The 23,899-nt window shown below is 36.8% G+C and overlaps 1 protein-coding gene across 2 annotated transcripts in view; it reads right to left on the bottom strand.

The window, feature by feature from the left end:
- Positions 1 to 23,899, bottom strand: part of dmd (dystrophin) — a 432,308-nt gene that overhangs the window by 163,783 nt on the left and 244,626 nt on the right. For both annotated transcript variants that reach the window (XM_059327929.1, XM_059327930.1), the window contains exons 24-27: positions 16,922 to 17,114; positions 12,740 to 12,885; positions 2,398 to 2,498; positions 1,476 to 1,587 (exon numbers count right to left, since the gene is read on the bottom strand). In XM_059327929.1, the coding sequence (XP_059183912.1) occupies positions 1,476 to 1,587; positions 2,398 to 2,498; positions 12,740 to 12,885; positions 16,922 to 17,114 (552 nt within the window). The remainder of the gene's footprint in view (positions 1 to 1,475; positions 1,588 to 2,397; positions 2,499 to 12,739; positions 12,886 to 16,921; positions 17,115 to 23,899) is intronic.

Here is a 23,899-nt window from a genome sequence, read left to right as displayed (position 1 = left end):
TTTGATCATCATACATCCTAATTTTACGTTTTTCTTTATTCATATTTTATTAAAATCCCTTTTTGTGTCACTACTGTTCTAATGCACAACATGGGTCAAAAATGGCACATATCCATTTTTTAGCTAAGTAGTTCGCTAAGCTAACTACTTAGTTAACTTCTTTGCTAAGTAGTTAGCTAAGTAGCTTGTTAAGCTAACTACTAAGCTAACTTCTTGGCTAAGTAGTTAGCTTAGCAAAGCTACTTAGCCAAGTAATTAGCCATGTAATAATACAGAACCTTTTTTTTCTTCATAAAGTATGAGAGGCAAAATGTGAATAATGATCAGTTGTTATCAAAAACAAGATATTTAAAGAATACTTGAAATATTCAATCATAAAATAAATTGATATCAAAAGATAGAGCACAGAAACACACAGCAGCATTAAATGACATGGGGAATGAATGAGGGTCATTTTGGACCCACACTCAAAAAAAGAATTAAGCCAAAAACATGGTCTATATGTAATTTAATTAATTAATTAATTAATTTAATGTAAATTTTCCATGTAATTTTGTTACATACGTTGAATGTAAAAGGTCAAATTAAATGCAGTGTTTTTCTTTCATTTAAAAGTAATATAGATAAATTAAATAACGTTAATGCAATTTTCTACATAAACTTAATGTGTAAATTTACTTAAAGTTTATGTAGACTTTTACATAAACCTTATGAGTTCATTCAATATTACATTTAAAGTTAAAGAGACATAAAGTCCATACAAAGTAAAGCATATTAAGATCATAACTCATATACAACAACTTCCTTACTTACTACTAATAAGCAATAATTCTGAGGTTATTGAGGGAAAACTCTTAGTTAATGCCTTACTGGTTTTATAATAAGGCCATGTAGAATAAGCCAATAATAACTACTTAATAATGACTAATTAAGAGCCAATATGTTACTTATTTGCATGCTAATAAGCAACTAATTAATGTTGAATATGTGTTCCCTAAACAGTAATCTGTTGCCCCAATTTGGTGCTTAATGTTAATAAAGAAACTTTTTCATAACTGCTTGCGTATGAGATGCTTGAATAAACTCATAAGGTTTATGTAAAAGTATACATAAACTTTAATTAAATTTACACATTCGGTTTATGTAGAAATTTGCATTAACGTTATTTAATTTATCTATATTACTTTTAAATGAAAGAAAAACATTGCATTTAATTTGACCTTTTACATTCAACTTATGTAACAAAATTACATGGAAAATTTACATGTAATTAAATAACATAAAGTCCACGTTTTTGGCTTCATAATTTTTTTGAGTGCATGTTGTGCATCAAAGGGTTAAAGTGTTTGTTACACAGGTGTCACCATAGGTTCTTATGGGTTAAGACATGATCACCAGCAGATCCATTGCCGTATCACTCTCTTATTGAACTTGACCCTCCAGCATCATATCTTCATTCCTGTGATCAGTCTCACCTCAAACTGCATCAGTTTGGCCATGAGCTCCTGGATCCTCTGGGCGTTTTCCGTCAGCGTGCTACCGAGTCGTCTCCAACGCGCCATGACAGCCTCCAGCTCGATGCGATACCTACAGAACATTACAAAAGCTTATTGGCTCGTAACATGATGTATTACTTTACCAATGCATTATTTAATGAGAACTGTTTGGACCATTTCCTGTGCCTTTACTGCAGTCATTCTCAATTCTGAATAAAAGCTGATCAATTGTTGCAATGGCTTTAACCCTCTGGAGTCCATCTATTTATTGAAAATATATGTTTATTTACAGTAATAACTTTATTTATATATGATATGTAGACAAGCTGAGAAAGCCAGTTGAAAGTTCAATCATAGGAGCTTTCACAGTGTGCCATTTATGTTTCTAGGCCATTTTTAAAATGTGAATTTTCTTTCTACAATGAAAACTATTACTATTTTTAATTTACATGCAAATAGACTGTTTTGTAGTTTTATTATTTGTTTATTTTTTGCTGTTTTTGTGTGTATAGATGGTAAAAAAAAAATGTTTTTAAATGGTACTTTTCCATAGACACATGTGTCTTTTGTTTGTATTTTGGGTTCCTGGCAGCTTTATACTTTGTTAATTAAAATAAAATGAAATTTGTGTGGAGAAAAGGAGCCATACATGTGATGTAAAGACAGACTGAAAGATGCTAAACAGACAGAAATTAATGTATAGGAAGTTGACAAATTTGAACCAAAGTCTCCTGGACTTCAGAGGTTTAAGTACCATCGGAGGTATGCGGCAAAATTTGACAAAACTAACACCATTTTCAATAATAACCCAGAATACACTGAATGTGTCTAAGTTTGTCACATTGGTGCCATTGTACTTTGCTTCAGTGGATTACAAAGCAGTCTGTTATTTTTTTCTTACTTCTGGCTGATGTCTGCTGGAGCTTTCTGGAAGACCTGCTCCACAGCTGAGTTCAGGTAGTCCACCTCCCCCTGGTGTTCAGCTAGAGCCACCTGGAGGGCCTGCAGGGGGAAAAACACACTCAGTGGAAAAAACACAGGAGCAGAGTGGACGGTTGGGAGAATACATGCAGATAATACAAGTCGGAAGAGCTCTTTTGGACATTTTTTTTTGTCAAGTTGAGGTTGTGTAGGCAGTACGATGCAGTCCAGATTAATGTGGGATGTTACCCCTCTATCATGACATAAATCATACTGAATTTCTGATCATTTCTTTTGTTAAATGGAATAAAGTGCAATATTTATATACAATACTTTTCCAAATGCCCACAAGTGTCCTGCAATATGCTACACATATTGAACTATTTGCATTTTTACTACTTACAACCTCTCCTCTCCTGTCCTCTCCTCTCTGCTCTGTGTAAACAGCCTCTCCTGTCCTGTCCTCTCCTCTCTGCTCTGTGTAAACAGCCTCTCCTGTCCTCTCCTCTCTGCTCTGTGTAAACAGCTTCTCCTGTCCTCTCCTCTCTGCTCTGTGTAAACAGCCTCTCCTGTCCTCTCCTCTCTGCTCTGTGTAAACAGCCTCTCCTGTCCTCTCCTCTCTGCTCTGTGTAAACAGCCTCTCCTGTCCTCTCCTCTCTGCTCTGTGTAAACAGCCTCTCCTGTCCTCTCCTCTCAGCTCTGTGTAAACAGCCTGTCCTCTCCTCTCCTCTCAGCTCTGTGTAAACAGCCTCTCCTGTCCTCTCTGCTCTGTGTAAACAGCCTGCAGTTCTGTCAGACTTTCAGTGAATATTTGACATGTGACTGTTTCAGCGCAACATTTAATGTTTTTAACAGGATCAAGTTATTCCAAATGGTTTATTTTTGGTGATGTTTTAAATGAGACATGTAGCAAAAAGTGAATTTGACAGAAATGTCATAATTTAGGGTTTGTTTTGGTTACTTTTTCTAACTGAAACTTTTGTAACCATTAATCCATTCGAGTGCTTTTGGAAAGTTTCAAATTCTGACAATAATGCCTGTTTTTACATTTTCTTTATATATTTTTGGTGACCTTTCAAAGAAAACACACGTTTCAAACCCAACGTCATGTTGGGGTTCAGAGGGTTAATTAAGTGTAAAATGGAGAAAGGAAAGGAAAAAAATCATAAATATGGAAAGACAAGTGAGAGTCACCAATTGTCACAGAAAATAAATAAGAAAAAGTGCCATGACAAACATAATTCTCACAATTCTCACTCCGGCCCGTTGGCTGTCCTCCTCCGGCCCGGATGAGGTTACCCAGAAATTAGAAATCAATACAGCAGCCACAGTGCTTTTATTTTGAAGGCGGTTTACGTAGCTCCATGAACATAAAAATAAGACGTTCCTTGGTCACCTTGTGAATCCACCGTAAGAGCTAACAAACATTAACATTAGCACTTGAGCAAACAAGCACTTTTACGACAAATATAGCCAGTAATATATATGACAGAAGAAAATAAACTTTAACAAACCTTGTTCCCCTGTCAACCAACCACTATAGACGCCCTTTTCATACTTTATATCAACTTTATATGAATTACGACGCACTCGTTATTATTTACCGTTCGTTTTTAACTTTTTACCGTTCTACCTGTTTTTTCTTGTCACCTTTCAAAATAAAAGCACCCGTTTCACACTAGACTGCGCCTTTTCAAAATAAAAGCATCACAACATTGTAAAACACCTAGAAAATTTACAAACATGAAAAAACAAGCTATATAATACAAAAATACCTATAGGAACCTTGCTAAAGGTAATTTACAGTTATAAATGTTAAAGTGATATAGTGTTTGGAGTATTTACTACTTTTTACTGCTATATTTGATTTACTCCACAATAACAGTCTTATCATAACATGTATTCTTATCAGTAGCAGCTCAAAACCAGATAATTTACTGTTTAATAAAGCGATTAAATTAATATTGAGCAGAATTTAGTTCAGAGTTTTGGTCCGGCCCCTGCAACCTTCGTAGTATTGGTCATGTGGCCCCTTGGGGAAATTAATTGCCCACCCCTGATCTAGAATATACATTTGTAGAAACGTAGCAGGGAATTCACACCCACATATGATTCATCTGATACCTAGGATACTATCCTGTGTGCTGGCATTCTCCTTTAAGAGCGATTGCAGCATGTTTTGGGCCAGAAGTCATTTTAGCAGCTTGTCTGTTACAGTGCATTACACAGTATTGAGCAGGGTAAAATGGGAGAGTAAAAGCTGATGAGCATGAGAGGTTATGAGTGTGCCACTGTTAACATTTTGTAATGAAAGCCTTTTCACACTCTTTGATTTAGCTTACCCTACTGTGCAGGATGAATTGTAAGTAGATAGGTGAGGGAATTCCTGGTGAACTTTAGGTGCGTTGCAGTGGAAGATTTTGGGGGAAGAAAGTCTTGTTCACACCAAGGTGGCTCTGAGGCTTAGCTTAGCTTAGTTCAAGCACAGCCCCTGGACAGGACATCCGCCAGTTACCACGGATTACCCACAATCCTTCAGCTGCAACACTGAATCCCAAGCAGGGAGGCATTAGGGGGTATTTTTGCTCAAAGTTTTGACTTTTCTTTTCTTTCCTCTTCCTCTCTCTCACTGATTTGTATCCAGCTCAACTGGAGAGCAGGAGGACGAGCTCCTTTCTGTAACTGACTCTCACTCTAACTTTATAAGAGTCTCCGCAGAAGGGTGAAGAGGTGATGCATCACAATGCAAAATAGCACAAGAATAGCATTATAATCCCTGCGACATGGTCTCCTGTTGATAGATAGCCTTTCTACTAGAGAGTTTTATAATATCGCAACTTACAGTATGACATAAACCAGTGGTTCCCAACCTTTTTCTTGAGGGACCCACATTTTTACCATTGTAAACTTTGGCGACCCCCCCATTGTCCATTGCTTCTATGAAGCCGAACTCAATGTGACCTTCATGGTACCCTCTCTTTTTCTTTTTGAGATATTCAGCATTTTCGTCTCCCTGACGCTTCGCCATTTTTCCATTAGCTCTGCGTTTCTGTTGTTAGGTGAGGTTACCGCTAGGTGAGGTTACCGCTAGGTGAGGTTACCACTAGGTGAGGTTACCGCCAGGTGAGGTTACCGCCAGGTGAGGTTACCGCTAGGTGAGGTTTCCGCTAGGTCAGGTTACCGCTAGGTCAGGTTACCGCTAGGCGAGGTTACCTCTAGGTGAGGTTAGCGCTAGGTGAGGTTACCACTAGGTGAGGTTACCTCTAGGTGAGGTTACCTCTAGGTGAGGTTAGCGCTAGGTGAGGTTAGCGCTAGGTGAGGTTACCGCTAGGTGAGGTTACCGCTAGGTGAGGTTACCACCAGGTGAGGTTACCTGTGTATACTGCAGGAGGGATGTTACACATGTCCTTATTCTCACGGTATAGCCTTTATTTTTAAACTTTTCTATAGTGATTTTTCTATTTAAATAAATGAATAAACGTTTAATGCAGCCCTTATTTAGTTGTTTTTGTCCCACTAATGAATTAAATGCTGACTCATCTATATTTAACACATTAGATTTATTACATCCCTTAAAATCAAGAGGGCTTCACGACCCCCCGTGGATCTTTGGCGCCCCCCTTGGGGGTCGGGCCCCCCCTGTTGGGAATCACTGACATAAACCATTAGACAACAGAGATTTTTCTTTATGAGATATTCAGCATTTTCGTCTCCCTGACGCTTCGCCATTTTTCCATTAGCTCTGTGTTTCTGTTGTTAGGTGAGGTTACCGCTAGGTGAGGTTACCGCTAGGTGAGGTTACCGCTAGGTGAGGTTACCACTAGATGAGGTTACCTCTAGGTGAGGTTACCGCTAGGTGAGGTTACCGCTAGGTGAGGTTACCGCTAGGCGAGGTTACCGCTAGGCGAGGTTACCGCTAGGTGAGGTTACCACTAGGTGAGGTTACCGCTAGGCGAGGTTACCGCTAGGCGAGGTTACCGCTAGGTGAGGTTACCGCTAGGTGAAGTTACCGCTAGGTGAAGTTACCGCTAGGCGAGGTTACTGCTAGGCGAGGTTACCGCTAGGTGAGATCACCGCTAGGCCAGGTTACCGCTAGGCCAGGTTACCGCTAGGCCAGGTTACCGCTAGGTGAGGTTACCGCTAGGCGAGGTTACCTGTGTATACTGCAGGAGGGATGTTACACATGTCCTTATTCTCACGGTATAGCCTTTATTTTTAAACTTTTCTATAGTGATTTTTCTATTTAAATAAATGAATAAACGTTTAATGCAGCCCTTATTTAGTTGTTTTTGTCCCACTAATGAATTAAATGCTGACTCATCTATATTTAATACATTAGATTTATTACATCCCTTAAAATCAAGAGGGCTTCACGACCCCCCTGTGGATCTTTGGCGCTCCCCTTGGGGGGTCGGGCCCCCCCTGTTGGGAATCACTGACATAAACCATTAGACAACAGAGATATAACTGTATCATAGTCACTATGAAACTCTTGCTTGAGCATGATGCTGTCATCTAAACTGAACCAATCATATGGTCACAAAACCTGCTCCAGGAGCTTCATCCACCATTATAAATGAACTGATGTCTGTCATCTCGATTGTCTTAAGGATATCAACCGTTGCACTGCAAAAAAAGAAAAGTTTGTTCAAGGCAACAAACTTCGATAAAATTTTAAGTTGGACAATCAAACTAAATATTTTAGGTTTTGTTTTTGAGTTTGCTCAACTCTGAATTTCTCTGGCACGATTGTGACGCCGCTATGAAATGTCAGCTAATGTTGCGACCACAATTTTGAGTTAGCATTGATACGCTAATGGCTACTCTTGTAGCTGTAACAAGCAGCGCCGCTAGCATCAGTTAGCCGCTAGCATCAGTTAGCCGCTAGCATTAGTTAGCCGCTAGCATCTGATAGCTGCTAGCTTTCGCTAATGACCGAATTTCCCAACAAAGAAATAAGAGTTATCAGAACTATTGTCCCTTGTTGTGAACCCCAACTTAAAGATATAAGTAACAACAACTCACCAACTTGTTTTTGAGCAGACAACTGGCTTCCTTTGTTGTGCTAACTTACATTATTGCCCTATATGTCAGTAATTTATATTTCCAAGTTTTACCAAATTAAATCACTGTTTTAGGCCAAAAAATACAAGTTGGCTTTTTTTGCAGTGTGGATAGCCCAAAACTTCCTTCACCTCAATAATTACAAAACTGTACTCTTACTGTACATACAAGACATTATCTTGTATTTTAAGAAGTAAATTGTAGTCCTCAATCAGTTTTCAGTACAGTCCAGTCTCTCCTCACTACATCACGACTGCCAAATACAAAATCAATCATAAGATGTCATAACACGTCAATTATAGATTGTGATTAAATGCTGCAATCAGGGCCAACTTCTAGCAGTGGCTGTGGTAATATTAATAATCGTCTGTCACTTCAGGGCTGTTTTTAATATCTGCTAGGGTTCTGTTTTTCTAACACTGGGTCAGGATTCAAACCAAGTTCCCAAGAAAGAGGAGCGCTCATTATTTTAATGAGTGAGAGGTGATCCTGGCACCTGGGTAAAGGGAACGCACATGACTGAGTGACGAGAGGAGAAAGAGTTGGGCTGAAAACTAATGACAGCTCATCAGTATGCATAATGAATTCATAATTATTATCTACAATCAGCTTTAATTAATCTCACACTACAAGGCTTGATCTCTCTTCTATACTATAAGACCATTATCAAGTTTTAAGAGTGTACACACACACACACACACACACACACACACACACACACGCACACACACACACACACACACACACACACACACACTCTGTGGTGTGACCTTGACTTAAGTTGAAGATAGTAGTTGAAGTACTTTTCTAAAAAGAACAAAATACGTTGTATTCTTTTGACTGGAACTATGTGTACATACTCGATATTGTTTGCATACAGACACACTGACGTTTGTGTGTGTGTGTGTGTGTATCTTTACTGTAGATAGATATTGTGATAAACAGAGACACTGATTTACTCCACTGGGATTTTGCTCACCCGCCTCTTATAATTGCAGAGTTGTAGACACACACACACCAACAGCAGATCAGCACTGGCCTGCTCTCTGCATGTTAATAAGATGCAAGTCTGGCTTCACCAAATCACTGATTTTCACTGAAATTGAAATTCTCTCAGCTTGTTTTTTTTGGGGGGGATTCTGAAGTTAGATAGTCATAGTCTGCTGTTAGAGATGCTGCAATAAATAAAGACGATGAAGATACAAGTCAGCAAAAAACTGCGAGGTGGGAATGTAAGCGGCCACTTTATATTCAGTTTTATTTATTTATAGTTTATATTGTGATGGCTTTCAAGTCAGATGAAAGAGGATTCTATCAGCATCGTGGTGCTTTAATGAGATCTTTCCATTCCCCAGCCGACACATCCATGTGGGCCCTAAATGGGTTAAAAGCGGACTACATGGGTGGGCAGGGCTGCCCATGTGGGCAAACACATGTGGGGCCACTGTGGAACCCAAGAACAAACCCACTTGGAACCCATATTGCAGCAAACCCAAGTAGCACCCAGCTAAGGTCCAGACAGATTCCTCTTCAGGCCTACATGGGTCTCATATTAATTACCCAGTTGTGCCCCATTTAAATCCCTGTCTGGTCTGACCCCACTTCATACCCATATGGGCAAATAGATGTGGCCTACATGGCTCAAGTCAAGTCAAACTTTATTTATAGAGCACATTTAAAACAACCGGGGTTGACCAAAGTGCTGTACAGATATCACAGTTGCAAGAAATAAGGTAAAAAACTAAAATACTAAAATACATAAACACAATGCAACAATATAATTAAAAAAATAAAAATAGAATAAAATAAATTAAAATTTTAAAATTTAAATAAAATTTTGCTTTTGCCAGATGTCCATGTCATGTAACAGTTGGTAGAAATTGAAGAACTTTTATTTTGAAGAGGTGACTTTTATTTTGGTGACTCTCCGGTCTCCTTACGGTTAGAGGAGTCCTGTTTTGTTATCCGGTAGAGCTACAATCCTCATCCTTCTTTATTCTTGTGGCATTGCCAGTGAGTATGTTTATTTGTATTTGTATATTTGTTTAGGAGGATTTAACATGTTTTTAGGTATATTTGACTCATGCAAATGGTTAATATTGTCTGTATTATTTGTTTATTTTCAGTTTTACCTTTTCTTCATTAAAATCCTGCCAAGTACTTCAAACAGCCTGATCATTGGAGGAGATTTTTGGAGAAATGAGTTTAGCTTACTGTTTCATAACTCTGATGAGAACAGTACAGTCCACATATAAACCACACACCCTAATTGCAGCCCAAACTTAACCAATATGTAGCCGAGATGGACATGTTGGCTGGGTCTTAAAACAGAGTTTTGGGTCAGGACATATTTAAAAGAGGATAAGAGAAATTATGGGGGGAAAAAAAGAAATTAAAAAATGTTCATGTTGGTGCTTCACAAAAAAGTCAAGGAAAGCTGAAAAGCTGGAGGCTACCCAAACTGAGCAACAAGATCCTGCATGAACAACACAGCACACGCAGAGAAATAAGAGATGGAACTAGTGTGACTCCTTACAGGTCAGAAGTATGATCAGGATGGTTGGATAAGCATTTTGTGTTAATGTACTATACATATGAGGGTGTGAGCGGAGTGACAACTGGGGAAAAAAGTGTTAAAAAAATATAACCCAGATTTTTTAAAGTCGAGACATTTTAAAAAACGTCACTTAAAAATGTACAAAGGATTTGCTAATCCTTTGTACATTTTTCAGTTTGAAATATCTCACAAAGACAGTTCATTCCCACCAATTTTACACCAAAACCCTTTGTGTTTTTTAAATGTTGTTCCAGTTTTGTTGTAGCAACATGCTAAACAAGCACAATTGCAGAAATAAGAAGCAAGAAATAAGAACCTTTCAAATGACGCAATATACATGCATTTTAGCCATCCTTATTTAAAATGTGTTGATATACACATGTGTGTGTATGTACATAAAATTCAGAATTTGATGTTTTTATATTCGTTTTACACAGCGTCTCAACTTCTTTGGAATCACGCACTGCAAAAGAAGAAAAGTTGGGTTAACTCAAAATTTCAAGGCAACAAACTTCGATATAATTTGAAGTTGGACAATTAAACTAAATATTTTAAGTTTTGTTTTTGAGTTTGCTCAACTCTTTGAGTTAGCATTGATTCGCTAATGGCTACTCTTGTAGCTGTAACAAGCAGCACCGCTAGCATCAGTTAGCCACTAGCATAAATTAGCCGCTAGCTTTCGCTAATGACCGAATTTCACAACAAAGAAATAAGAGTTAGCAGAACTATTGTCCCTTGTTGTGAACCCCAACTTAAAGATATAAGTAACAACAACTCACCAACTTGTTTTTGAGCAGACAACTGGCTACATTTGTTTACATTATTGCCCTAAATGTCAGTAATTTATATTTCCAAGTTTTACCAAATTAAATCACTGTTTTAGGCCAAAAAATACAAGTTGGCTTTTTTGCAGTGCGGTTGTCTATAACAATAAGAATGTAAAAAATAAACAAATACAAGTATATTTATGTATATATGTTTGTTTGTATGTATAATGCAATATAGTTGTAGTGCTGTAATGGGCGACCTTAAAAAAACCCCATTGCTATTACCACTTGGTTGTGTCTAATGCAGACTTAGTTGAAAACGACCTGTTCTTGTTCTTTGTAAAAGGACATTTAGGCTGCCTTAATGATTCGTTCTACAGGGATTTTATGTTTACAGCAGTGATTTGGGGATGTCCTGGTGTATCAGATGCGTGCAATTTACCCCGCTAGGTTGTGGGTATGAATCAGACTCTTGGTTAATGGGGCATGTCATCTGTTTTCTCTCTTTTCTTTATCCTCTGCCTGCTACCTCAAAGAGCAGCGAGAAGCATCCTTTAAAAGAGTGCTGCTTTGGCAGTTTGGCAACACCAGTGGCTATATAACTTTACTACGCGTAGTAAAAACTGATTACAGTGTTATACAGCCCCACAGAATTATAGAGCCAGCACCATTTTGGCATTTTATGGGAATTTGTAAATAGATCTGAGCAACAGTGTTGTCAAGAGCATACACTGTGATACAGAGAAAATCCACCTATCAGTTGAAAGACTGTTGACTCCCAGTGGATGCTGGGATTATCTTATACCCACCTAACAGCAGAAGAACCTAAGACTCATAGCACAATGTACCTACCTCTAATATTACACTACTCGACATGATTCAAGCCTTATTAAGTAAACTGACGAGCAACAATTCCCAAAATATCCAAACATGTTGAGTTTATCGCTTCAAAGACCTGAAGTATCAGTTAAAGTGCTGAAAACAGTCCAACTGTTTGAAGTGTAAGAGAGTCGGGATTAAATTGGTTGACTTGAGAGTTGAAAAGTACGATATGTGAGCAGTTGAAATATCTAACTTCAGTTGTGATATTAAAACATCTAAAAGCAATCTGTGTGTGTGTGTGTGTGTGTGTGTGTGTGTATGTGTGTCTAGGGTATTTATTTCTCAAAATATCATTATTTACGTAGGACGTGTTGCAGCATTGCACTGTTTCCGATCGGACGCCTTTAAGGGGAGCCCCGCCCCCTTTTAGGGGAGCTCCACCCCTATTAGGGTGGTTCCGCCCCCTTTTAGGGGAGCTCCGCCCCATTGTGTGATAGGCCTACACCTGGTCAGTAACACAACTCACTCTGGATTTCCACCCTGACTCATCTCATCTGTTAGTCTATTTAGCCTAGCTATCTTTAGGAGTTTTAAAGTGCGCTACAAGGTTCAATTTTCCAATAATATTTGAATATTTTCCAGCAAATATCAATGTTCAATGTGTATGTGCTGGATGGTGTGGTACCTTATGAAAAGTAAGTGTTTTATGGAGTTGCAGACGTTGTTGTAGCGCGATTAGCATGCTAAGCGGAGATTTAGCTATATTCACTTATGTTGCACTACTATGTAATACAGGGATGACATTCATGTTGCTTAGCATAATGCCCATAATCATTTGATATGAGATACTTGCATGCAATTTAGTATATCAGCTAATTGGGTTCATGTTAACTAGCGTAAGAGTATTACACCTCATTGTACATCCCACTTTCACACACAACCTCATTTGGCTATAATTGAAAAATCTACTTAATCTCCCACTATACGAATACATACTTCCTATGGGCACTGCACTAGTACATATATATATATATATATATATATATATATATATATATATATATATACACACATGTGTGTATATATGTCATCTGAAAAGTGTGTGTATTTACCTGGACGTCCTTCAGTCTCTGCTCCATTATTGGATACTCTGTAACGGCTGTGGATGGGATGGCCAGCTTGGCCTCGCACTGCTGTAACCATGCCAACAGTGTTGATATGGTATCCTTATAACGAGCTGGGGGCAAGCTCTCCAGAACTAGAGACAGACAGAGAGAAAGAAATGGACAGATATGTCAGACAGGCTGTCAGGCTGCAGATTGCAAATACTTATAAACACTGAATTACACTCCACACTTTGGGAGTTGACAACTTGGGTCCATTTTATAAACACAAGTCTTTGACCCTGCAGTGTGGTAGTGCTGCTGTGCTACGTGGTGTTGGAAAAGTTGCTCCTTGGGAAATAACTGTTGCTGTATAATATTTTCAATATGTATAATTTTTCCACCCATGTGTGCAACTGGAAAGACCCCATTGAGGAACAAAAGCTCTCTTTGGCTGGGATGTTCTCTTTTTGACTTGATTTATCACTGACAAAGTTAATGTGCTGACCTTCAGATGGAGATCGAGAGAGAAAGAAAGGCACAAAAGAAATATGTATCATTTTCAATAACTGCTGCATTCCTTTCAGAGAAATTCTTTCCTTTATGCTTCTAAACTTTACTTCAATTCGGCATAGTAATCTGTTCTGTGTTGGATATTTTACCCGTGGCGTGGGTGAGAAAAGTGCCGTGTGTGACACGTCTGAGTGAGTAAAGAAGTAGAATTTGTCCGCCTGGCTGTCAGCATATTTCTCTTTCTTTTTTTCTATTCGCAGCATCCTTTTCTCTGTGTTACTTTCTAGTAGCTATATAGCTTTTGTTTCCTCATTTCTTTCCATCATATATATAAATAGATATCTGCTCTTGTTTTGGAACAGCGCCTGTCTGTTTGAGTTTTTGTCGTATTGATGGCCACAGCTTCCAGCTTCTTTTTCTGTCTCATTAAGTCTCATTGTCATTTTTTTTTTTTTTGTACAGAGAGCCTCACACAAAAAGTGGACTAAATGACTCACTCTTAGCAGCTGCTCACCATGAAGACAAGTGAAAAGGTGGAATCACATTGATGAGTCAGTCACACTTGACTATTAAGGTGGGGTAGGCTTCTTATTTTTGGTATCGTTGGGCAAAATTCCATACTAATCTATAAGCCCTCCTTTGGGCTCTGTTTGGCCAATCAGAGGTCGTTTCAGAGGGAGAGTGTTCTCATTGGCTGCAGCTAATTCAAGGCTTGAGGTAAGAGGTCTTTAGCCTTTCGTCTTCAGCTAATATATAATAAAGGTTTGAAGATAATGTCGCTGATATGCACTAATACTGTACAAGTCAAAGTCAAGTCAAAGTTTATTTATAGAGCACATTTAAAAACAACCTCAGTTGACCAAAGTGCTGTACAGTTATTAAAATAGAATAAAATCATACACAAATAGGTATAAATAAAAACAATGAAAACAATAAAATACTAAAAACAGTAAAACAATAAAATAGTAATTAAAAACTCAATCCAAAACAGATTTAGAATTAAAAAAAAAAATTAAAGGGTAAAAAAAGTAAAATTACAATATGTGAAGCTAATATTAGCTAATATAAAGCTAATAATCCAACTCTGAGTCCATCTGATTTATCCAGTGTTTAATCATTTCTGTTGCATTAAGCTTTTCATTCAACTCTTACTTTTTCTTTTTTTCTTTTTTTCCTACTTGTTTATACAATAATCTTTCCATTTTATATGCTAAATGTTAATACCAAATATCAAAAATAGAGCATTTTAAGTGCTGATTCCTGGCAGATTGATTAATTAATTAAACAATCTTCTACAATACACCATGCTGTGCTGTACATAAATGCTTTGTGGTAATTGGAGAGCAGATTATATGGCACCAGTACTGTATTCACCCCTGCATCTACCCACACTAACAGACATCGCTGTAGGCTGCGGATCGCAATACATTTATTCACTTTATCAACAATTAAAACATGTGTCTGAGCTGGATGCTGGTTGGTGGTGGAGACGTTTACCAGAATAGATCTGTCTGATACAGTGTGTGGGCTTCAGCCGCCAGCCAAGGCCGACTTTTTTTCCGCTGAAGGAAACTGAACAGTTAATTGTATCCTGTAAAGAGCTGGATCCAGAGTCCCAAAAAGACCTGGGGACTCTGTTAAAAATATGGATAAAAATGAAGATTTTCTTTTTAAAAGAGTCGGGACTAGAACTCCACATCAATCTCAGAATGCACAAAAGACGTTTCAGCCCTGGTGGTGTCTGCCAAAACTAGATTAGCAGCACTTTTTTATTATATGATATATAACGGAAGTGCTGCCAACTTTCAGTTATGAATTCCTGTTACCTGATACCTCAGAAATGGTGTTTTACTGCTAAGACAGAATATATATGCCACCCATAACATTTAGGTCACCTGTGACAGCGAGGTAGTTTTAAACTGCCTACTGCGTACCTCAAATAATAATAATTAATAATTAATAGTTTAGGCCAAGGATGGGCAACTTAAATACTGCAGGGGCCACAACTTTTCATCTACCCTCCCACAGGGCCACATATAGCAGCTATTCCCAATTGGGGTCTTGAGATGATTTCTGGGGGTCGCCAAATCATTTTGGAAGTCAGCTCTGTCTCCACTGTGTTAAAGTGTTTTAGTCTTTTTGGTTATTTTGTGTCTTTTTTTCTCTCGTCATTTTGTGTCTTTTTTTAGGTCATTTTGTGTCTTTTTTTAAGTCATTTTGTGTCTTTTTTTAAGTCATTTTGTGTCTTTTTGGTCATTTTGTTTCCTTTTTTGGTTATTTTGGGTCTTTTTTTAGTCAATTTGTGTATTTTTTGGGGTCATTTTGTGTCTTTTTTTTCTCGTCATTTTGTGTCTTTTTTTAAGTCATTTTGTGTCTTTTTTTAGTCATTTTGTGTCTTTTTTTGGTCAATTTGTTTCTTTTTTTGGTCACTTGTGTCAAGTCATTTTGTGTCTTTTTTTAGTCATTTTGTGTCTTTTTTTTTAAGTCATTTTGTGTCTTTTTTTTAAGTCATTTTGTGTCTTTTTTTGGTCATTTTGTTTCTTTTTTTGGTCATTTTGTGTCAAGTCATTTTGTGTCTTTTTTTAGTCATTTTGTGTCTTTTTTTGGTCATTTTGTGTCTTTTTTTGGTCATTTTGTGTCTTTTTTTGGTCATTTTGTGTCTTTTTTGGTCATTTTGTGTCTTTTTTTTTTAAGTCATTTTGTGTCTTTTTGGTCATTTTGTTTCCTTTTTTGGTCATTTTGTTTCTTTTTTGGGTGATCTGAACTGTGCGTGTGAGATTGTGTTCAGTGAGCGGGGGTCACGGACAACATGCATGTTAAATTGGGGGTCGCGACTCAAAAAGGTTGAGAACTACTGACATATAGGACCGTGCACTTAACCAGATATGATGAAACTGCAATTTTAAACATGTTTACAGTGCAGTAACTTAACATATTTCATGCTCAAATGCATGTATAACAGTATAAATAGGAATACAAAAGGTTTAAAACTAATAAAAAAATAACTACTTACTGTGATTTTTTTTTTTCAGTGCAAGAACAGCAGACCAACATTAATTGCAAGAAGTAATTTTGTGCATTTTTACACTGCACTTTTAAGATTTCATGCTCAAATGCATGTAGTTGTACTGAGGGCCACTTCAAGTGAGGGTGTGGGCCGTATGCAGCCCCCGGGCCTCCAGTTGCCCACCCCTGGTTTAGGCGATAAAGCCAGATGTTTGTTGTGGAAACATCTACAATTTTTCCCTTTATTTGTAATCAAGAAAGGATAACTTATCTTTTTCTGGTTAGTGAAATATCTTGTTTGACCTTGATGCTCAGGCTTTTTTTTTTTTCACATCTTTCAGAAAACCTTTATATGCATTTTGATAACAAGTCGTTACTTCAAGTTCAATGTTTAACATCTCTAGGGCAGCCAGTCTCTAAGTCTGCTGCAATTATGATCGAAAAAATCCAAGGATTCGCTTAAAAATGTTAAATACAGTAATAAACTTTATGTATCAGTGTGTACTGACTGAATACTGATTGCAGAACACTGCTGCTGTGTGTATTTCAGATGGCCTCAGACTTTGTGTGAAGACAGGGTTATCCTTTTAAAAGACGATCTGGCATTAAATAGACTAACTGAATTGCTGGAATAAAGTTTTTTGCGGTGAATCAGCAGCGTTGCTCTCTCACCCAGTTTTAACTGCCGTTCTCTGGCCCTCAGGTCCTCCAGGACCTGCTGGTAGTGCTCTTTGAAGGCATTGATGTCGGCATCCAGGAAGGCTGAAGGGTCCTCCTCCGCCTCCTTCTCCTCCTTCAGCTCCTTCAGCTGCTTCTCCAGGAGATCCACCTGAGGCTGCAGGGAGGCCAGGCGAGCCACCTCCTCCTGCAGGACAACGAGGAGGAGAAAAGGGTCAAATCATGGACAATAACCCATGATAGTATTACTGGTAACCCTTTATTTTTAATTTTTAATTTTTATTTTTTTATTTAGGACAGACAGTACAGAGCCATTAAACATTGCAACATCAAACATGAGACATGAGAAGATGGTTGTCCAAACAGGCTTAGCAGAATTGCTATATTTCACCTGGCTGTCCGTGAAGAGACCTGGGTAGGCAAGATGTTTTTGTAAGATTAAAATGTCTTGTTATATTATTAAAATAGCAATTTTTGCTAAATTTAAAATGTTTTTTTGATATTATAAAACAGCGTTCAGTGGTTGGTTGGGCCGATGGTAGCGCCGGTGCAACTGGCCACTTGTGTAACTGTTTTTGTAAAATTTTCAATAATTATAAAATAGCAAATTTAGCGATGGTAGGTTGCGCCGACCTTACCATTATGGTAGCGCCGGTGCAACTGGCCACTCGTAAGAGATTTTGCTAACTTCAAAATGCTTTTCGATAAAGTTGTATAAAATTGTTATGTTATAAAATAGCAGATTTAGCTTTTTGATATTATAAAAACAGCATTGTTTTAAAATGTTTTTGTGTAATTGTCCCATTTTTCGTAGAGAAGTGGCTGAGGCAGGTTAGGTTGGAGGCTGTATATGTACCTATATTAAGGTCCTTGTAGTAACCATTAATTAACAAGTAATAAGGCCCTTGTAAGTCCTTACAAGATGCTTATTAACATTATTGTGTGTTTATAAGCTTATATAAGTGTTAATAATGGCGTTACAAACAGCCATGACCCACCCATTATGTCTTTGCCATGCCTTTATTAATCTTATTTTGTTTGCTTATTGATATTAAAATATACTTTATTGCTCATCTATTATAAGTTAACTATAAGTTAACTATGCTTTTTGCAACTACCGGATCTAAAGCGAGAACAATGCCTTATTACTTGTTAATTAATGGTTATTAAGGACCTTATTATAAAGCGTTACCGTATTACTTAGTAGTATACGATAGTAGTATACTTCTATCTTTGTGAGGACCCTCATTGGAACAGTGAATTCCCTACCAAGGTTATAATAGTTTTGGATTTTTCATTAGTTTTAGTTGTGATTTTTTCTTTTCAAATTCATTTAGTTTTAATGAATTTTAAGAGTGAGTTTGCTAGTTTTAGTTTAGTATTTTTTTTTTTTAAATGCTTTAGTTTTAGTTTAGTTTTTATTAGTTTTAGTTTTTTTGAATGGGGTATGTATGAATTATGTATGAATAAAGTTGACAAAGAAGGACATTTTCACTATAATTTTAGTTAGTTTTGTAACCACACAATACAGTTTCAGTTAATTATCATTATCATGTAACCTTTAACTTTAAAACAAAGTCTGAAATCTCAAAAAAGCCTTTAAAGAAGTGAGGACCGGCCGAAATGTCCTCACTCTGTTGGTTAAAAACGTGTACACACACACACACACACACACACACACGAACACATTCTTGTACTTCTATCTTTGTGAGGACCCTCATTAGAATAGTGAATTCCCTACCAAGGTTATAATAGTTTGGATTTTTCATTAGTTTTAGTTTTAGTTTTAATTTTGTTGTGATGTTTTCTTTTCAAATTCATTTAGTTTTAATGAGTTTTTAGGGTGAGTTTGCTAGTTTTAGTTTAGTATAATTTTTTTTTAAATGCTTTAGTTTTAGTTTAGTTTTTATTAGTTGTAGTTTTTTGTAATGGGGTATTTGTTGGGCTGGAGATTAAAAGAGGTCACAGTAAATTTGCCTGTATTTACACAATACAGTTTCAGTTAATTATCATCATCATGTAACCTTTAACCCTTAAAACAAAGTCTGAAATCTCAAAAAAGCCTTTAAAGAAGTGAGGACCGGCTGAAATGTCCTCACTCTGTTGTTAAAAACGTACACACACACACACACACACACACACACACACACACACACACACACACACACATAAAACGGTCATGGAAATATGTCCATACTAGTCCAACAAAAACTGAATTGAGGAAAAGTATTTTCGATTTGAATGCTCCATTCCATTCTCCATATGCTTAATCAGTTGTATTTTATTGAAATGATGAAATGCAATCCCAACTGTTAATGAATAGGAAGCCAAGCAGGAAATTGGACCAGCTCAGCAAATCTGAAACTTTTCTGAAGAGAACAGGAAGAAATCACGGCTTCGTCATCATCCGAGGATAAGAGAACAGTGAGTAGTTGAACTTTTTTGATACTTTTTCAACATCTATTGAAAGCAAAGTTATGTTCATGGTTGAATGTCAATAGGATTGGGTGGCGTCTACATTTAAACCGGTACCAAAATACCAGGTACTTAATGTACCTTTTTTCAGTAAAACATAGTAAATAACAACATGGTCTCACAGGAATCCGTGAAATAGCCACGGATTTCGCTTAACTCAAAATCCGTGGAATAGCCACGGAATCACTCAAATTTCCGTGAAACTGACACGGATTTCGCTACAATGCAAGTTAATGCCAGTCATATCCCGTGACTATTCCAACATACAAAGTGATTATGTACATTCACTGAGTGAATATTTAGAAAATAAAACATATATTTCTCGCTAGAAATGTGATCAAAATCCATTTTTATGCAGAAACTAAGTCAAAATATTGTTTTTTTTTCACTAAAAATGAGAGAACTGTCCGCCATGTTTTTTGTTCTGACCGCCGGGACCTTGAAAGTCACGTGACTTGGAACAAACCAATAGGAACAAATATCCATGGAATAGCCACGGGATATGACTGTCATTAACTTGCATTGTAGCCAAATCCGTGTCAGTTTCACGGAAATTTGAGTGATTCCGTGGCTATTTCACGGATTTTGAGTTAAGCAAATCTGTGGCTATTTCACGGATTCCTGTGAGACCAGGTTCGTAAATAAACATGGTAGATAACTTTTAGCATTGTTTTTTTTTAGTCATTCAAAAACCAATTACTTTCTTAACAGAAATCAATTGAATTAATATGAATGGGCACTTGGTGGTACCAACGTAATTCCAGCGTAAACTGTAATAAATTATTCTTGGTCATTTCATTTTACTTAATATATTTGATAAAATGTATTAAATATAAATGCGTCCTTGATTTTGAGGCAGTTGTTTAAGTAACTTTAATATAAAAATGTTTGAGATAGAATCTACTTATTCTGATCACATTAAATATAATCTTTATGTGTATGTAATTCTAAATCAAGAGAATTTTGAATGTCGTTTTTAATCGACAGGCACTTCCTGTTAAGTTGTTATTAACTCAACTTGTAACGTAGTTAGATTCAACCCATAAGAACCTATGGTGACACCCTTGTAACAAACACTTTAAATCTTCTAGAATCTAAGATTAAACCCATTTAACAAGTCTAACCCATTAATAGGGTGTCCTGTATTGCATTTAACTTGTTCTGACCATATTTCCTGTCACAATTTCGATATATGTTATGGAGATGCAAACAAAAAGGCAAATGGTTATTTGTTTTTTATTTATTATTAATTAAAAACAAATCTGAAAATTTGTGATAATTTGGTGTTAAACAGCATAGTTAATGTCTCAATTTTGATATGTTGTGGAGATGCAAAGAAAAAGTCAAATTTGTGTTTCTGTAAGCAGAAAATGTCTAGTTAATTTATTTTAAAACAAGAAATATTATGAACACAAATACCATAAACGCCCAATGTAACGTTTATGTAACATCACAGATCTTTGACATTTAGGTGTAGTATTTTTTTTTTAAAAACATCATAAATTCTATGAGTTCTATGAGGTCCACTTGGTCTGTTGTAGATCCCCCATAATTTTCCTTTAAAGATTACTGGGTCTGGGTTCTTATGGGTTAATTAATAACATTGCTTGCAATCTGTTGCCTCAATTTTATTGAGTAGCTATCTTTTTTTACAGTGTAATTCCATCTGTACCATTAAAAGTATGGATCAATGATAGGTATTATGGTTTTGCCAAAAATGCTTTCTGTTCGAGGTCAGAAATTCCAGTCTGTCCACCTCTGGCTGCTGTCACTGCGCCGGAACATTCTACAGCTGCAGTTAATTCTGTTGATTGCTCCCCCTACCCTCGAATCCACACACTGCTCACCACAGGTTTGTACTCCATGACCTGCTTCCAATGTGAATGTCACTAGGTTGATCCTTTGAAGCAATTAATTAATTCCAACTAGTATTGTAGAAATCACAATAAAGAGGAGCAAACAAGTGTAGAAGAGCTGCAGGATGCAGCAGGTTAATATTGACTGAACTGTCCTGGGGAGAAGCTTTGAATGCAGCTCAGTCTCACCCTATAACACTGAGTGAGTTAACACTGTAGCCTAAAGCCAAGAGACACACTCTTTATTCATGAATAATGTTTGAGAACACAAGCATTTATAACCTCGACAGAACAGATTTTCATAAGCTGACAGTATGCGGTTGCATGGTTTGCCATCGGGAAGGTTGTTCTTAAAGTTTTACTAATATTTTACTTTTGCTGAAGTTATCCCTGTTTAATATAAAGACAGTAAGTGTTTGTGTGGGGACAACTTTTTCTTCTCCGTTTATATCTGTTTGTGCAAGAGAAAGTGTGTGGGCGCACTTCTGAAGGAAACCTTGTTTGTGTGAATTTGTCTGCAGTGAAGGCTGAAAAGACATTTCTTCATTTTTCTGAGAAAGAAATCAGCGCTCCATCTCTTCTTACCTCACATTTCATCTGTTCAGACATTGGTTTTTCTGGAATCAGATCTCTTTTCCTGTTGTTTAGATGCCACTGAAATTAACCTAAGAGTGTTTTTTAATTCTGGTCAATATTCCTGTTCGTTAAGCCATCCACTCATTCAAAGACATATTCAGTTTAAAGTTGGGCTTTTTAAAGTAGACAGTCCTCCAAATAGCGAAATTGGCACTTTTAGAAGTATGATGCATCACCTGAGTGCTTTCATTTAGCAATGTACCCAAGGAGGTACTGACCGCTATCACTGGAGTGTTTTGATACTTTAAAAAAAAAAAATTAAAAATTGTGATTTACGCCATCAGAAATACTTTGTTTCTCAGGGAGACTCTCTGAACCCCAGGGCGTTATTTTGCTCTTTTTATGTTTGATGCTACGCTTACACCAAAAGATTTCCACAGTCCCCGACTAAAAACTGAAAGTGTTTAGTAAATCTAGGAGTTTTACTGGAGTCCTTTCCTTTATTCTTTCTTATATCTATTTTCCTGTAAAATAGTAACTTTTCATGTCAGAAAAACAGAAACCCCTTTTCAGCTTTGTGAGGAGGCATTTTGTGGCATCTTCTCTTCTTTTTGTTGTTGTTTTTTAACACGAACCACTGAACACAATAGAGCAGCTGGAGCCAAAAGCTGCTTCTCCTACATTTTGTGAGTTTTTACTGAGAGCATGAGGGGAAAAAATGCTAAAAGAATCTAGTTGTAGTCTTATAAATAGTTACCCTGAAATATTCAGTCTGTCTTAAATCTCAGTCTGAGACTAAAGACTCTAAACACTTGTCTTTAGATGTGAGCAGGTGTGAGAGTTCTCAGTCTTTTTCAAATCTTTTCAAAGTCTTCTGATGTATTCATTATTATGTATGCATGTGTGCATTACTCACTGTGGCCTTGTATTTCACTGCAAAATATATGTGCACCTCTATGGAAGCAGCACAAACATGGCTAGAAGTGGGAATAACGTAAAAATATATTTTGTGCAAAATAACACAGTTATAACTGCATAAATCACAAAAAACAACTCTGTTTAGGTCCCCACATGCTACTTATTGAAATATTTGCATTTTTACAACCTCTCCCGTCCTCTCCTCTCAGTTCTGTGTAAACAGCCTGCAGTTCTGTTTGAGTACCAGTGAATATTTATCATGTGACTCAGCAAAATCAAACACTTTGTTTTCGGTGACAATTAAAATTAGACATGTAGATTAAAGTGACTTTGATAGAAATATCAAAATTTTACGCTTTGTTTTGGCTACTTTCTGAAACAGACACTTTCATGACCTTTTATTCATTCAAGGACTGTCGAAAAGTTTGCCGATAAAGCCTGTTGATAAAATTGCTTTCTATTATAAATGCTGTATTTATGCCATTTAAAGAAAACACATGTCTCAGGGGTTACAGTGAATCTAACCACCATCTATCATTGCGTTCTCCCTCTGTGAGACAATTAGCCAAAAAAACTAGCATAAGAACTTTTCTCTGACAAAAAGTTGTGCTTTTAGAGAAAATTTGCAGAGCCAGGTTAGCTTTTTCCCCTGCGTCAGCTAAGCTAAGCTACACAGAACACTTTGAAATATTTCTCAAAGGTCTCCTAATAATTCTACAGATAGTTTCCAGCTAAACTTACAACACATCAGTGACTACATTCTTTACTAGCACCATGTGGTGGGAATACGTGTTTTCATAGAACAAAATGAAAAATAGGAAAGAAGCACATTTCATTTTGTCAACAGGTGCAACTAAATAAATGAGAATATGATGGAAAAGTCCATTTCCAGTAGTGAAGGTCAAATAGCCCCGACCAAGTATTGAGTCATATAGATGGACATACATCATACATTTCCATATTAAACATACTTTTTAAAATTGGTCTTTTGCAATATTCTATTTTTTTGAGACACTGAATTTGAGGTCTTCATTAAATGTAAGCCATACTCATTTTAATTTGAAGAAATTAAATAAATTAAGACAGGAAATGTTTCATTATGCGTGTAATGGATCAATATAATGTGTTATTTCCACTTTTAAAAAAA

Source organism: Centropristis striata, chromosome 24 (assembly GCF_030273125.1).
Source record: "Centropristis striata isolate RG_2023a ecotype Rhode Island chromosome 24, C.striata_1.0, whole genome shotgun sequence".
Taxonomy (NCBI): domain Eukaryota; kingdom Metazoa; phylum Chordata; class Actinopteri; order Perciformes; family Serranidae; genus Centropristis; species Centropristis striata.
The sequence above is the reverse complement of the archived record's forward strand: the minus strand, read 5'-3'. Positions and strand labels throughout refer to the sequence as shown.